Source organism: Nerophis lumbriciformis, linkage group LG28 (assembly GCF_033978685.3).
Source record: "Nerophis lumbriciformis linkage group LG28, RoL_Nlum_v2.1, whole genome shotgun sequence".
Lineage (NCBI taxonomy): Eukaryota > Metazoa > Chordata > Actinopteri > Syngnathiformes > Syngnathidae > Nerophis > Nerophis lumbriciformis.
In genome coordinates, this window is record NC_084575.2 from 1,087,311 (window position 1) to 1,103,609 (window position 16,299).

Sequence of the window (16,299 nt, forward strand, 5' to 3'; positions counted from 1 at the left end):
TAGCAGAGCTAACAATACGGAATACAGATTTACAATGTAAACGACCTAATCTTTTCTCCAACTTTATACATCATACCTCAGGCAGAAGGGAATTTATGGCAATACAGATTTTAGGCCATATTGCCCACCCCTCGTAAAAAGTGGTCTTCTTTTCCTGTGAATGATGTTGTAAACAGCAGTGTGTTTGTTTTCAGGCCAATTCATACATTAACTTGTTATTTTAAGTACATGTAAACTTACTGAATGCCTCATGTGACTGAGCAAATCTGGACATTTCTCAAGCATGTTTGTCATTTTGTGTCCTGCAGACGTCTGTGAAGAACAACTTCTGCCTGAAAAACAGGAGAGTAGCTTCAGGATGTTGAAGGAGGATCCACCAAAGAGGAAGACCAGGCACCACGGACCCTCTGGCTTCTCCTTTTCCTCTTTGACACAGACCCTGCCCTGTAAAAAGGAAGAGGAAGACTCACTGACCCCCCACATTAAAGAGGAAGAGGAGGAACACAGCGTTAGTCAGGAAGTGACTGGTGTCCCTGTGAAGAGTGAAGATGATGAGGTCAAAGGTGAAAGTGAGGAGAAGAGAGAGGCGGAGCCTCCAAGCAGCAGCTCAACACAACACATGACAACAGAAGCTGATGGAGACCACTGTGGAGGATCACAAGCAGACAAGATCTTAGCTCCACTATCAGATAGTGAGGACACAACGTCACACTCTCCTGACACTGATGATGAACACTCTAAAGATGATGCAACATGTCACACTGACAACACTCACTTCACATGTTCTCACTGTCACAAAACCTTTAAACACAATCGTCATCTGGTAAGACACATGAGTACACACACTGGTGAAAAACCTTTTTCTTGTTCAATCTGTGGTAAAGGTTTGACACAAAGGCGATCTTTGAAAATACACATGAGAACACACACTGGTGAAAAACCCTTTTCCTGTTCAACCTGTGGTAAAGGTTTTACACAAAGTCAACATTTGAAAGGACACATGAGAACACACACTGGTGAAAATCCCTTTTCCTGTTCAACTTGTGGTAAAGGTTTTACACAAAGTCAACATTTGAAAGTACACGCGAGAATACACACTGGTGAAAAACCTTTTTCCTGTTCAACTTGTGGTAAAGGTTTTACACAAAGTCACAGTGTGAAAAGACACATGAGAACACACACTGGTGAAAAACCTTGTATCTGTTCAATCTGTAGTAAAAGTTTTACACAAAGTCAACATTTGAAAGGACACATGAGAGCACACACTAGTGAAAAATCATTTTCCTGTTCAACCTGTGGTAAAGGTTTTACACAGAGTCAAAATTTGAAAATACACATGAGAACACACACTGGTGAAAAACCTTTTTCCTGTTCAACTTGTGGTAAAGAGTTTAGACAAAGTCAGAGTGTGAAAATGCACATGAGAAAACACACTGGTGAAAAACCTTTTTCTTGTTCAATCTGTGGTAAAGGTTTTACTAAAAGGCAATCTTTGAAAAGACACATGAGAATACACACTGGTGAAAAACCTTTTTCTTTGAAAAGACACATGAGAAGACACCCAGGAGAGAAAGTGTTGAGTTGCAGTGTGTGTGGTGAAAGATTGTCTTCTAAGTACCAGTGTAAGAAACACAAGTGTGCTGGTGAGAACAGCAGCAGCAAATGAAACTGCAGGATTTGAAATAAACTGTCAAGACTTTAACTTTGACTTTCTAACAACATCAGCACATATAACATGTGTGACATTGTTGTTTGTGTAACTATCTTTTTAATATGCTCCTACATTTATAGATTAGATAGTTTGAAATATTGAAGTATTCCATATTTGTATTTCTACTTGGTAATGATCCCATAGATGATCACCTTTATATGATGTACATATGTACTGGTTCACATGTGAAACATCTTCTGGACCACTTCAGGAAGCATATTATTATTTACTTTATACATCATTTGAACACTTGTCTTTTATACCATTTTAAAATGTGTGACTTTATGAATTATTTGTTGGGTCTCTATAATCCATTTTATTAATGATCTTTATTACTCTCTTTTGTAATATGATGATTGTTTTATATGTATGTCCCCAGACCTTTATGCAATATAAAAGTGAGAGAAAAAGGCTGAATTGTTTGTGGAAGGATGTTTATTTTTTCTTTTTACAAACTTACATTCGTGGATAAAACAAAAATTCCCATTATTGGGTTTTAAACATTTTTAATGTATGTTTTCTTTTTAAACATCCCCAAAACAATATCAATATCAATCAAAGTTTGGAGTGTCAGGCACAAGCCAGTATTGTACATCATCCCACAGACATTTACTTTGCATACTGTAGGAGACAATTTCCTTATTTGTTCATATTGTTTTTATTTTGTTTTCTCTCATTGATTGCTGGCCTCTGTTCATGCTGAAATGTGTTGACAGGGATGGGACCATTGCTATGGTGCGGTTGCCATGGTAACGTCATTTAATTGGGTTCAGGTGGGAGCACTCGGGGCGCTTGCATGGAGGACACAAACAGTTTTTGACCGTGCGTGTCGTGACAATGTTCCATTCAAGGTCAGCATACATTAGAATTTTCTAAACTCGGTTAAGAGGAAGAACGTTTGAAATGCGGGCTGCGACAGACAAAACATGCTACAAAGTAGAACACATTCTACGTGCACAAGGGATTTAACAACATCCACAAAAGGCAAGAAATGCAATGCAGCTAATAACAGCAATAAGACTAGCGAGCACCATGTTTTCCATTGGCCGAAAATCAACTTGTAAGTCTTGATAAAGGTCTGCAACTTGCAGCAGTTTCCATGGTGTAGTGGTTATCACATTCGCCTCACACGCGAAAGGTCCCCTGTTCGAAACAGGGTGGAAACAAGGTCTTTTTACTTTCCTTCTTACCTCTATAAATAAGCAAGGAAATAAATGATAGCAAGGTCCTGTGTTTCATCATAAAGTAGTTTGCAACATAGCTGACCACCTCATGTACAGCCGAGCACACACGACACCAAATTTAGAGGGTTCTCATATAGGCAGACCTCAGGCTTCAACATCATGAATGCTGGGTTCCATGAAAATGTCACGCACAAACCTGTGAAATTTCTCATTCATTCAAGTCACTGTATTCTCAGGGCTTTCAATGGATTGCAACTGTACTGTTTAGATTGACTGATAAGATGTTTAACCTCTCTTTTAGCAGGAATCATAGGTGTAATTCCCAAAGAGTTAGAGAAGACAGCTGCAGTCTGAATGAGTGTTGGCCTTGCTTTCAAATTAAGAACCAGTCAAATAGACAACTGAAACCTAAATCATAGCAGAGGATGGTTTCGATCCATCGACCTCTCGGTTATGGGCCCAGCACGCTTTCGCTGCGCCACTCTGCTGTCTTAATCTCCAGGATGCTTACTCTGGTGAATATCCAGACAAACTACTTGTAACAAAGTGATTTGGAACCCATCTGAAGTAGTGTTTCTTTCTGAGTCCTGGTTCAATCCGCATTTAAAATGGCATTTTTTGGAAGAAAACATTGCAGTAAACATCAAACTCTGTGGATCCATTGGGATTTTATTCAAAACGAATAGAATTTGGCTTGCATTCATGTGGTTTGAAAACAAACTGAGAAAGTGTTACAGAAAAAACTTCAAGACACTGACGGGATTTGAGCCCAACATCTCCTATTTAACAAACAGGCACCTTGACTGACGGCTACAGTGCCTGGAACAGCATGGGATTTCAACACGATGTCTATAACCCTACACTGAATTAATGATAGCCAATTTGAGGCGATAGCATTGATTATCAGTAATTTACATTAGTTTAAACAAGCATGGCTTGAAAGTTATGTTGCAAACGTTTTTACTAGAAACTTTTTTGCAAATTTAGAGAAGGACATGGACTGTACAAGAAAACCCTCAAACCCTCGTGCTCGCGTCAAGATTTCGTCCCTGGGTGGGCTTGAACCACCATCCTCTCAGTTAACAGCCGAACGTGCTGACCGATTGTCATTGTCTTTTGATGGGCGTAACTAGAAGTATACTGATTCAGCCTTCGGTGAGTCCAATATGCCCTTTGGGTGGAATGCCTGCGTCTTGCGGTTTTCACAAACATTGCTTTTGTCCCTTATGAATATTAGTTAAAATGTAATAAAAGCAACAGAATGCATTGGCCGGGAATCGGACCCGGGTCTCCCGCGTGGCAGGCGAGAATTCTACCACTGAACCACCAATGCCTGTGGAGTAAAAGAGATTTATGAACTCGGTTAAGAGGAAGAACGTTTGAAATGCGGGCTGCGACGGACCAAACATGCTACACTGAATTAATGATAGCCAATATGAGGCGATAGCATTGATTATCAATAATTTACATTAGTTTAAACAAGAATGGCTGAAAGTTATGTTGCAAACGTGGCACACGTTTTAACTAGCCGAACGCGCTGACCGATTGCGCCACAGAGACTTACTGGTTTACATGATTCATTACTCCCCAAAAAATTATAAAATCTCATGTTACGATGTCCTGATGTCATTGTCTTTGGATTAGCGTAACGAGAAGTACACTGCTTCAGTCTTCGGTGAGTGCAATATATCCCTTTTGGGTGGAATGCCTGCGTCTTGCGGTTGTCACAAACATTGCTTTTGTCCCTAATGAATATTACCGGTAGTTAAAATGTAATAAAAGCAACAGAATGCATTGGCCTGGAATCGGACCCGGGTCTCCCGCGTGGCAGGCGAGAATTCTACCACTGAACCACCAATGCCTGTGCTGTAAAAGAGTTTTCTAAACTCGGTTAAGAGGAAGAACGTTTGAAATGCGGGCTGCGACAGACAAAACATGCTACAAAGTAGAACACATTCTACATGCACAAGGGATTTAACAACATCCACAAAAGGTAAGAAATGCAATGCAGCTAATAACAGCAATAAGACTAGCGAGCACCATGTTTTCCATTGGCCGAAAATCAACTTGTAAGTCTTGATATAGGTCTGCAAACTGCAGCAGTTTCCATGGTGTAGTGGTTATCACATTCGCCTCACACGCGAAAGGTCCCCTGTTCGAAACGGGGTGGAAACAAAGTCTTTTTACTTTCCTTCTTACCTCTATAAATAAGCAAGGAAATAAATGATAGCAAGGTCCTGTGTTTCATCATAAAGTAGTTTGCAACATAGCTGACCACCTCATGTACAGCCGAGCACACACAACACCAAATTTAGAGGGTTCTCATATAGGCAGACCTCAGACTTCAACATCATGAATGCTGGGTTCCATGAAAATGTCACGCACAAACCTGTGAAATTTCTCATTCATTCAAGTCACTGTATTCTCAGGGCTTTCAATGGATTGCAACTGTACTGTTTAGATTGACTGATAAGATGTTTAACCTCTCTTTTAGCAGGAATCATAGGTGTAATTCCCAAAGAGTTAGAGAAGACAGCTGCAGTCTGAATGAGTGTTGGCCTTGCTTTCAAATTAAGAACCAGTCAAATAGTCACCTGAAACCTAAATCATAGCAGAGGATGGTTTCGATTCATCGACCTCTGGGTTATGGGCCCAGCACGCTTCCGCTGCGCCACTCTGCTGTCTTAATCTCCAGGATGCTTACTCTGGTGAATATCCAGACAAACTACTTGTAACAAAGTGATTTGGAACCCACCCAAAGTAGGGTTTCTTTCTGAGTCCTGGTTCAATCCACATTTAAAATGGCATTTTTTTGAAGAAAACATTGCAGTAAGTTGAAAGTTATGTTGCAAACGTGGCACACGTTTTAACTAGAAACTTTTTGGCAAATTTAGAGAAGGACATTGGCTCAAAAATGAGGCGATAGGCAACTCAATCCACATTTAAAATGGCATTTTTTTGAAGAAAACATTGCAGTAAACATCAAACTCTGTGGATCCATTGGGATTTTATTCAAAACGAATAGAATTTGGCTTGCATTCATGTGGTCTGAAAACAAACTGAGAAAGTGTTACAAGAAAAAAAGTCAAGACACTGACGGGATTTGAGCCCAACATCTACTATTTAACAAACAGGCACCTTGACTGACAGCTACAGCGCCTGGAACAGCATGGGATTTCAACACGATGTCTATAACCCTACACTGAATTAATGATAGCCAATTTGAGGCGATAGCATTGATTATCAGTAATTTACATTAGTTTAAACAAGCATGGCTTGAAAGTTACGTTGCAAACGTTTTAACTAGAAACTTTTTTGTAAATTTAGAGAAGGACATGGACTGTACAAGAAAACCCTCAAACCCTCGTGCTCGCGTCAAGATTTTGTCCCTGGGTGGGCTTGAACCACCATCCTCTCAGTTAACAGCCGAACGTGCTGACCGATTGTCATTGTCTTTGGATGGACGTAACTAGAAGTATACTGATTCAGCCTTCGGTGAGTCCAATATGTCCTTTGGGTGGAATGCCTGCGTTTTGCGGTTGTCACAAACATTGCTTTTGTCCCTTATGAATATTAGTTAAAATGTAATAAAAGCAAAAAAATGCATTGGCCGGAAATCCGACCCGGGTATCCCGCGTGGCAGGCGAAAATTCTACCACTGAACCACCAATGCCTGTGGAGTAAAAATGATTAATGAACTCGGTTAAGAGGAAGAACGTTTGAAATGCGGGCTGCGACGGACCAAACATGCTACACTGATTTAATGATAGCCAATATGAGGCGATAGCATTGATTATCAGTATTTTACATTAATTTAAACAAGAATGACTTGAAAGTTATGTTGCAAACGTGGCACACGTTTTAACTAGAAACTTTTTTGCAAATTTAGAGAAGGACATGGACTGTACAAGAAAACCCTCAAACACCGTGCGTGACTGCTCGCTGACTGCTCGCTGTTTCGAAAAAGCTAAGTATCGTTCTATTTGTGTGCTTTTAAATTGTTCTGCAGCTTTCTTTATTACTTTCTCAACATATTTAGTAGTACTATTTAACTTGCAAATCACCCGATCTCTGTCTCTCCACCCCTCCCGCAGCTAGCTAGCAGCTAGCTGCTAAGCTAACGAAGCTAGCGCGGAGAAAGGCGTCGCCGGGCGCCGGTCAGAAGGAGTCTACTCCTGCACACCGTGACCAGGACTTCTCGGAAGACAGCAGGAACTTCACTCGGTGACAGAAAACACCGTGAGTATGGCTTCCTGCGCGTCTTGCACCTTACTCACGGAGAGGCTGGCTCTGCTAGAGGGCCGTGTCCGCCAGTTAGAGCAGAGTAATCTCGTAACTTTAGATGTTGCGGACACATCTGCTAGCGTTAGCTGTAGCGAGCTAACTAGCCCAGCATGTAGTAGTCCTAAGCAGCCTACAAGCTACGGTGTACCGGTTGAGACGCATAATAGATTTAGCTCTTTAGCTAGTCCTACACCCCAGTCTACCGGGCACCACACCTTAGTCATAGGGGACTCCATCACCCGAAACATAAAGCTTAGCAAACCAGCCACAATTAAGTGCATCCCGGGGGCCCGAGCACCTGACATAGAGGCTAATCTTAGGGAGCTAACTCGCAACAGGCCTAGTAAACACGTACGACAGGCTAATCGCACCACTAGTTATGCGAATATAGTTGTACACGTTGGCTCCAATGACACTAGAATGAGACAGTCAGAGATTACAAAGAGAAACATAGCCAGGACTTGTGATCTCGCTAGAAAGATGTCCAGGCATCGAGTAATTGTCTCTGGCCCCCTGCCTGCGAGAGGCAATGATGAGAGATATAGCAGATTAGTCTCGCTTAACAAGTGGCTGGCTAGCTTCTGTAGACAACAGGGACTAACGTTTATTGATAATTGGCCCTCTTTCTGGGGCAAACCAGGCTTGCTGATGAGGGACGGCCTTCACCCTAACCAGGAAGGCGCCATCATCCTGTCTAAGAATATAGACTACTGTTTAAGTCACATTTGACTAACTACACTAGAGCAAGCCCGGTCACAGGCAATTACAGAGCCTGCTAGTCCGGGTGAGGAGTCAGTTAAGCTAGAACTAGCCAGCGCCAGGCTGGATAATTCCTGTACGCATAGCAATTTTCTTAGAATAACACACAACTCACATAATGTGTTTTCTGTTGTGAATGTGTCCGGGGTAGATATGCATTCTACTGAGGTGGCAAATCATGATGCGTTTAGTCGATCGCAGCATCAAGCAAACAATCTGAAAATTCCCGTCGTATCAATTCCTAGATATGGTCGAAACTATTTAAAGTGCACTACGTATAATAAACGCAACATTATTAATATTTCTACTACGGATAATTTAAACAAAAACTCGTCAAAACAGCCCAATACTTATAATATGGGCTTTTTAAACATAAGATCATTGTCTCCCAAAACGTTATTAGTTAATGAGGTCATTAGAGACAACAATCTTAACGTCATTGGTCTTAGCGAAACCTGGCTCAAACCAGACGAATTTTTTGCGCTAAATGAGGCATCTCCTCCTAACTATACGAATGCGCATATTGCCCGTCCCCTTAAAAGGGGTGGGGGGGTCGCATTAATATACAATGAAAACTTTAACCTTACCCCTAACCTAAATAATAAATACAAATCGTTTGAGGTGCTTACTATGAGGTCTGTCGCACCGCTGCCTCTCGATATGGCTGTTATCTACCGCCCCCCAGGGCCCTACTCGGACTTTATTAATGAATTCTCAGAGTTCGTTGCTGATCTAGTGACGCACGCAGACAATATAATCATAATGGGGGACTTTAATATCCATATGAATACCCCATCGGACCCTCAGTGCGTGGCGCTCCAGACTATAATTGATAGCTGTGGTCTTACACAAATAATAAATGAACCTACGCATCGCAACGGCAATACGATAGATCTAGTGCTGGTCAGGGGTGTCACCACCTCCAAAGTTATGGTACTCCCGTATACTAAAGTAATGTCCGATCATTACCTTATAAAATTCGAAGTTCTGACTCATTGTCAACAAACTAATAATAATAATAACTGCTATAGCAGCCGCAACATTAATGCCGCCACAACGGTGACTCTTGCTGACCTACTGCCTTCGGTAATGGCACCATTCCCAAATTATGTCGGCTCTATTGATAACCTCACTAACAACTTTGACAATGCCCTGCGCAAAACCATTGATAGTATAGCACCGCTAAAACAAAAAAGGGCCCCTAAAAGGCGCACCCCATGGTTTACAGAGGAAACCAGAGCTCATAAATTATCATGTAGAAAGTTGGAACGCAAATGGCGCGCGACCAAGCTTGAGGTTTTCCATCAAGCATGGAGTGATAGTTTAATATCGTATAAACGCATGCTTACCTTAGCTAAAGCTAAATATTACTCAAATCTCATCCGCCTCAACAAAAACGACCCTAAATTTTTGTTTAGTACAGTAGCATCGCTAACCCAACAAGGGACTCCTCCCAATAGCTCCACCCACTCGGCAGATGACTTTATGAATTTCTTTAATAAGAAAATTGAACTCATTAAAAAGGAGATTAAAGACAACGCATCCCAGCTACAACTGGGTTCTATGAACACAGATACAACTGTATCTACGACGGATACTGCAATACAAAATAGTCTCTCTCTTTTTGATGAAATAACATTAGAGGAACTATTACAGCGTGTACGTGGGATAAAACAAACAACATGTTTACTTGACCCACTTCCTGGGAAACTTATCAAGGAGCTTTTTGTATTATTAGGTCCATCAGTGCTAAATATTATAAACTTATCACTTTCCTCTGGCACTGTTCCCCTAGCATTCAAGAAAGCGGTTATTCATCCTCTGCTCAAAAGACCTAACCTTGATCCTGACCTCATGGTAAACTACCGACCGGTGTCCCACCTTCCCTTTATTTCGAAAATCCTCGAAAAAATTGTCGCACAGCAGCTAAATGAACACTTAGTGTCTAACAATCTCTGTGAACCTTTTCAATCCGGTTTCAGGGCAAATCACTCTACGGAGACAGCCCTCGCAAAAATGACTAATGATCTACTGCTGACGATGGATTCTGATGCGTCATCTATGTTGCTGCTTCTTGATCTTAGCGCTGCTTTCGATACCGTCGATCATAATATTTTATTAGAGCGTATCAAAACACGTATTGGTATGTCAGACTTAGCCTTGTCGTGGTTTAACTCTTATCTTACTGACAGGATGCAATGCGTCTCCCATAATAATGTGACCTCTGACTATGTTAAGGTAACGTGCGGAGTTCCTCAGGGTTCGGTTCTTGGCCCTGCACTCTTTAGTATTTACATGCTGCCGCTAGGCGACATCATACGCAAATACGGTGTTAGCTTTCATTGCTATGCTGATGACACCCAACTCTACATGCCCCTAAGGCTGACCAACACGCCGGATTGTAGTCAGCTGGAGGCGTGTCTTAATGAAATTAAACATTGGATGTCCGCTAACTTCTTGCAACTCAACGCCAAGAAAACGGAAATGCTGATTATCGGTCCTGCTAAACACCGACATTTATTTAATAATACCACCTTAACATTTGACAACCAAACAATTACACAAGGCGAATCAGTAAAGAATCTGGGTATTATCTTCGACCCAACTCTCTCGTTTGAATCACACATTAAGAGTGTTACTAAAACGGCCTTCTTTCATCTCCGTAATATCGCTAAAATTCGTTCTATTTTATCCACTAGCGACGCTGAGATCATTATTCATGCGTTCGTTACGTCTCGTCTCGACTACTGTAACGTATTATTTTCGGGTCTCCCTATGTCTAGCATTAAAAAATTACAGTTGGTACAAAATGCGGCTGCTAGACTTTTGACAAGAACAAGAAAGTTTGATCATATTACGCCTATACTGGCTCACCTGCACTGGCTTCCTGTGCACTTAAGAAGTGACTTTAAGGTTTTACTACTTACGTATAAAATACTACACGGTCTAGCTCCGTCCTATCTTGTCGATTGTATTGTACCATATGTCCCGGCAAGAAATCTGCGTTCAAAGAACTCCGGCTTATTAGTGATTCCCAGAGCCCAAAAAAAGTCTGCGGGCTATAGAGCGTTTTCTATTCGGGCTCCAGTACTATGGAATGCCCTCCCGGTAACAATTAGAGATGCTACGTCAGTAGAAGCATTTAAGTCCCATCTTAAAACTCATTTGTATACTCTAGCCTTTAAATAGCCCCCCTGTTGGACCAGTTGATCTGCCGTTTCTTTTCTTTTCTCCTCTGCTCCCCTTTTCCTTGAGGGGGGGGGGCACAGGTCCGGTGGCCATGGATGAAGTGCTGGCTGTCCAGAGTCGGGACCCGGGGTGGACCGCTCGCCTGTGCATCGGCTGGGAACATCTCTACGCTGCTGACCCGTCTCCGCTCGGGATGGTGTCCTGCTGGCCCCACTATGGACTGGACTCTTACTATTATGTTGGATCCACTATGGACTGGACTCTCACAATATTATGTCAGACCCACTCGACATCCATTGCTTTCGGTCTCCCCTAGAGGGGGGGGGTTACCCACATATGCGGTCCTCTCCAAGGTTTCTCATAGTCATTCACATCGACGTCCCACTGGGGTGAGTTTTTCCTTGCCCGTATGTGGGCTTTGTACCGAGGATGTCGTTGTGGCTTGTGCAGCCCTTTGAGACACTTGTGATTTAGGGCTATATAAATAAAGATTGATTGATTGATTGATTGAAACACCTGTCGTCGAGTCAAGATTTCGTCCCTGGGTGGGCTTGAACCGCCATCTTCTCAGTTAACAGCCGAACGCGCTGACCGATTGTCATTGTGATTGGATGGGCGTAACTAGAAGTATACTGATTCAGCCTTCGGTGAGTCCAATATGCCTTTTGGGTGGAATGCCTGCGTCTTGCGGTTGTCACAAACATTGTTTTTGTCCATTATGAATATTAGTTAAAATGTAATAAAAGCAACAGAATGCATTGGCCGGGAATCTGACCCGGGTCTCCCGCGTGGCAGGCGAGAATTCTACCACTAAACCACCAATGCCTGTGGAGTAAAAGAGATTTATGAACTCAGTTAAGAGGAAGAACGTTTGAAATGCGGGCTGCGACGGACCAAACATGCTACACTGAATTAATGATAGCCAATATGAGGCGATAGCATTGATTATCAGTAATTTACATTAGTTTAAACAAGAATGGCTTGAAAGTTATGTTGCAAACGTGGCACACGTTTTAACTAGAAACTTTTTTGCAAATTTAGAGAAGGACATGGGCTGTACAGGGCGTAACTAGAAGTATACTGATTCAGCCTTCGGTGAGTCCAATATGCCCTTTGGGTGGAATGCCTGCGTCTTGCGGTTTTCACAAACATTGCTTTTGTCCCTAATGAATATTAGTTAAAATGTAATAAAAGCAACAGAATTTATTTGCCGGGAATCAGCTTGAAAGTTATGTTGCAAACGTGGCACACGTTTTAACTAGAAACTTTTTTGCAAATTTAGAGAAGGACATGGGCTGTACAAGGAAACCCTCAAAAACCTGTGCTCGAGTCAAGATTTCGTCCCTGGGTGGGCTTGAACCACCATCCTCTCAGTTAACAACCGAACGCGCTGACCGATTGCGCCACAGAGACTTACTGGTTTACATGATTAATTACTGCACAAAAAAATTATAAAATCTCATGCTACGATGTCCCGATGTCATTGTCTTTGGATTAGCGTAACGAGAAGTACACTGCTTCAGACTTCAGGGAGTCCAATATGCCTTTTGGGTGGAATGCCTGCGTCTTGCGGTTGTCACAAACATTGCTTTTGTCCCTTATGAATATTAGTTAATATGTAATAAAAGCAACAGATTGCATTGGCCGGGAATCGGACCCGGGTCTCCCGCGTGGCAGGCGAGAATTCTACCACTGAACCACCAATGGCTGTGGAGAAAATAGGTTTATGAACTCGGTTAAGAGGAAGAACGTTTGAAATGCGGGCTGCGACAGACAAAACATGCTACAAAGTAGAACACATTCTACGTGCACAAGGGATTTAACAACATCCACAAAAGGCAAGAAATGCAATGCAGCTAATAACAGCAATAAGACTAGCGAGCACCATGTTTTCCATTGGCCCAAAATCAACTTGTAAGTCTTGATAAAGGTCTGCATCTTGCAGCAGTTTCCATGGTGTAGTGGTTATCACATTCGCCTCACACGCGAAAGGTCCCCTGTTCGAAACAGGGTGGAAACAAGGTCTTTTTACTTTCCTTCTTACCTCTATAAATAAGCAAGGAAATAAATGATAGCAAGGTCCTGTGTTTCATCATAAAGTAGTTTGCAACATAGCTGACCACCTCATGTACAGCCGAGCACACACGACACCAAATTTAGAGGGTTCTCATATAGGCAGACCTCAGGCTTCAACATCATGAATGCTGGGTTCCATGAAAATGTCACGCACAAACCTGTGAAATTTCTCATTCATTCAAGTCACTGTATTCTCAGGGCTTTCAATGGATTGCAACTGTACTGTTTAGATTGACTTATAAGATGTTTAACCTCTCTTTTAGCAGGAATCATAGGTGTAATTCCCAAAGAGTTAGAGAAGACAGCTGCAGTCTGAATGAGTGTTGGCCTTGCTTTCAAATTAAGAACCAGTCAAATAGACAACTGAAACCTAAATCATAGCAGAGGATGGTTTCGATCCATCGACCTCTGGGTTATGGGCCCAGCACGCTTCCGCTGCGCCACTCTGCTGTCTTAAATTACAAAGTGATTTGGAACCCATCTGAAGTAGTGTTTCTTTCTGAGTCCTGGTTCAATCCACATTTAAAATGGCATTTTTTTGAAGAAAACATTGCAGTAAACATCAAACTCTGTGGATCCATTGGGATTTTATTCAAAACGAATATAATTTGGCTTGCATTCATGTGGTTTGAAAACAAACTGAGAAAGTGTTACAGAAAAAACTTCAAGACACTGACGGGATTTGAGCCCAACATCTCCTATTTAACAAACAGGCACCTTGACTGACAGCTACAGCGCCTGGAACAGCATGGGATTTCAACACGATGTCTATAACCCTACACTGAATTAATGATAGCCAATTTGAGGCGATAACATTGATTATCAGTAATTTACATTAGTTTAAACAAGCATGGCTTGAAAGTTATGTTGCAAACGTTTTTACTAGAAACTTTTTTGCAAATTCAGAGAGGGACATGGGCTGTACAAGAAAACCCTCAAACCCTCGTGTTCGCGTCAAGATTTCGTCCCTAGGTGGGCTTGAACCACCATCCTCTCAGTTAACAGCCGAACGCGCTGACCGATTGTCATTGTCATTGGATGGGCGTAACTAGAAGTATACTGATTCAGCCTTCGGTGAGTCCAATATGCCTTTTGGGTGGAATGCCTGCGTCTTGCGGTTGTCACAAACATTGTTTTTGTCCCTTATGAATATTAGTTAAAATGTAATAAAAGCAACAGAATGCATTGGCCGGGAATCGGACCCGGGTCTCGCGCATGGCAGGCGAGAATTCTACCACTGAACCACCAATGCCTGTGGAGTAAAAGAGATTTATGAACTCGGTTAAGAGGAAGAACGTTTGAAATGCGGGCTGCGACGTACCAAACATGCTACACTGAATTAATGATAGCCAATATGAGGCGATAGCATTGATTATCAGTAATTTACATTAGTTTAAACAAGAATGGCTTGAAAGTTATGTTGCAAATGTGGCACACGTTTTAACTAGAAACTTTTTTGCAAATTTAGAGGAGGACATGGGCTCAAAAATGAGGCGATAGGCTACTCAATCCACATTTTAAATGGCATTTTTTTGAAGAAAACATTGCAGTAAACATCAAACTCTGTGGATCCATTGGGATTTTATTCAAAACGAATAGAATTTGGCTTGCATTCATGTGGTTTGAAAACAAACTGAGAAAGTGTTACAGAAAAAACATCAGGACACTGACGGGATTTGAGCCCAACATCTCCTATGTAACAAACAGGCACCTTGACTGACAGCTACAGTGCCTGGAACAGCATGGGATTTCAACACGATGTCTATAACCCTACACTGAATTGATGATAGCCAATTTGAGGCGATAGCATTGATTATCAGTAATTTACATTAGTTTAAAAAAGCATGGCTTGAAAGTTATGTTGCAAACGTTTTAACTAGAAACTTTTTTGCAAATTTGAGAGAGAGAGAGAGAGAGAGAGAGAGAGAGAGAGAGAGAGAGAGAGAGAGAGAGAGAGAGAGAGAGAGATCAGAAGGCATAAGAAAAAATATCTACATTTGATTATTTACATTTGATGATTAAGAATGAAAGAGTTAAAGACTTGCTTCAACAACACTACTTTGCAACAAAGAAATGCTATAAACAAAAAGCTGCTACATGCGTCTTGTCATTTTATAAATGATAAATGGGTTGTACTTGTATAGCGCTTTTCTACCTTCAAGGTACTCAAAGCGCTTTGACACTACTTCCACATTTACCCATTCACACACACATTCACACACTGATGGAGGGAGCTGCCATGCAAGGCGCTAACCAGCACCCATCAGGAGCAAGGGTGAAGTGTCTTGCTCAGGACACAACGGACATGACGAGGTTGGTACTAGGTGGGGATTGAACAAGCGACCCTCGGGTCGCGCACGGCCACTCTTCCACTGCGCCACGCCGTCCCATCTGCAGTGTTTACAATTAAAACTGACTTCTTTTCAATTTGGACTCAAAACTCACGTTTTCCAGTCTTTGTCAAAAAGCCACCCTTCAAAAGTTTGTAACCTATTCTCCCAAAAGTACATCGTAAATGTTTCACTTTCGTTAAAAAGCTTGATTTAAAAGCCGGATAAAAGTTGTAAAAATGGCAAAAAAAAAAAACATGCAAAGCGAATTGAAATATGACAGTTTTCTTGAAAATGTTTTGATTGGATAGTTTTCTTCTTCATGGTTGAGCCACACAAGTGCTGGTGCGGCCTACGCCACCTTGTGGTTGTCTTGCCCAACTGTTGAAGAAAAACATGTAAATACTACAACTAACATTTGATGCAATAAATCAAAGTCCCTTTATTTTGCATACTGAGAGACAATATCAATAATTGTATGATGGAAACTCCTCATGAACGCTACTTCCGCTTCCTAGTCTAGCAACACAACGCCATCAAGTGCTTGATTGGCGTCAACATTGAAGTAACAACAATACTATAGTTTAACCCTTAAGTATTTCAAACAATAAATCAAACCAAAATTCACTTTCTTTAATCTACTAATATGAGTTGTAATGATCAGTTTATTCTCCAGAGGAGTCAATGTGTCAAGCATAATAACATCACATCCTGTATGCCATATCAAAATAAAGACAACACCACAGTAAGAGACAAAATAAAGACT

General features: G+C 41.6%; 2 protein-coding genes and 6 non-coding genes across 8 annotated transcripts in view; 5 read left to right on the plus strand and 3 right to left on the minus strand.

Annotated features, from left to right (window-relative positions):
- The window catches only part of LOC133570515 (uncharacterized), a 905,074-nt gene that overhangs the window by 73,892 nt on the left and 814,883 nt on the right, over window positions 1-16,299 (plus strand). The gene's annotated exons all lie outside the window — the stretch shown is intronic.
- On the plus strand, window positions 359-2,318 carry LOC133570581 (uncharacterized). Its single transcript, XM_061923263.2, has one exon. The coding sequence runs from the start codon at window positions 359-361 to the stop codon at window positions 1,664-1,666; it is 1,308 nt and encodes a 435-aa protein (XP_061779247.2). The 3' UTR covers window positions 1,667-2,318.
- On the plus strand, window positions 2,805-2,877 carry trnav-cac (transfer RNA valine (anticodon CAC)). The gene has a single exon. It is a non-coding gene; the product is annotated as a tRNA-Val (tRNA).
- trnag-gcc (transfer RNA glycine (anticodon GCC)) lies at window positions 4,158-4,228 on the minus strand. The gene has a single exon. It is a non-coding gene; the product is annotated as a tRNA-Gly (tRNA).
- On the plus strand, window positions 4,998-5,070 carry trnav-cac (transfer RNA valine (anticodon CAC)). Its single transcript has one exon. It is a non-coding gene; the product is annotated as a tRNA-Val (tRNA).
- trnan-guu (transfer RNA asparagine (anticodon GUU)) lies at window positions 12,467-12,540 on the minus strand. The gene has a single exon. It is a non-coding gene; the product is annotated as a tRNA-Asn (tRNA).
- trnav-cac (transfer RNA valine (anticodon CAC)) lies at window positions 13,075-13,147 on the plus strand. Its single transcript has one exon. It is a non-coding gene; the product is annotated as a tRNA-Val (tRNA).
- On the minus strand, window positions 14,385-14,455 carry trnag-gcc (transfer RNA glycine (anticodon GCC)). Its single transcript has one exon. It is a non-coding gene; the product is annotated as a tRNA-Gly (tRNA).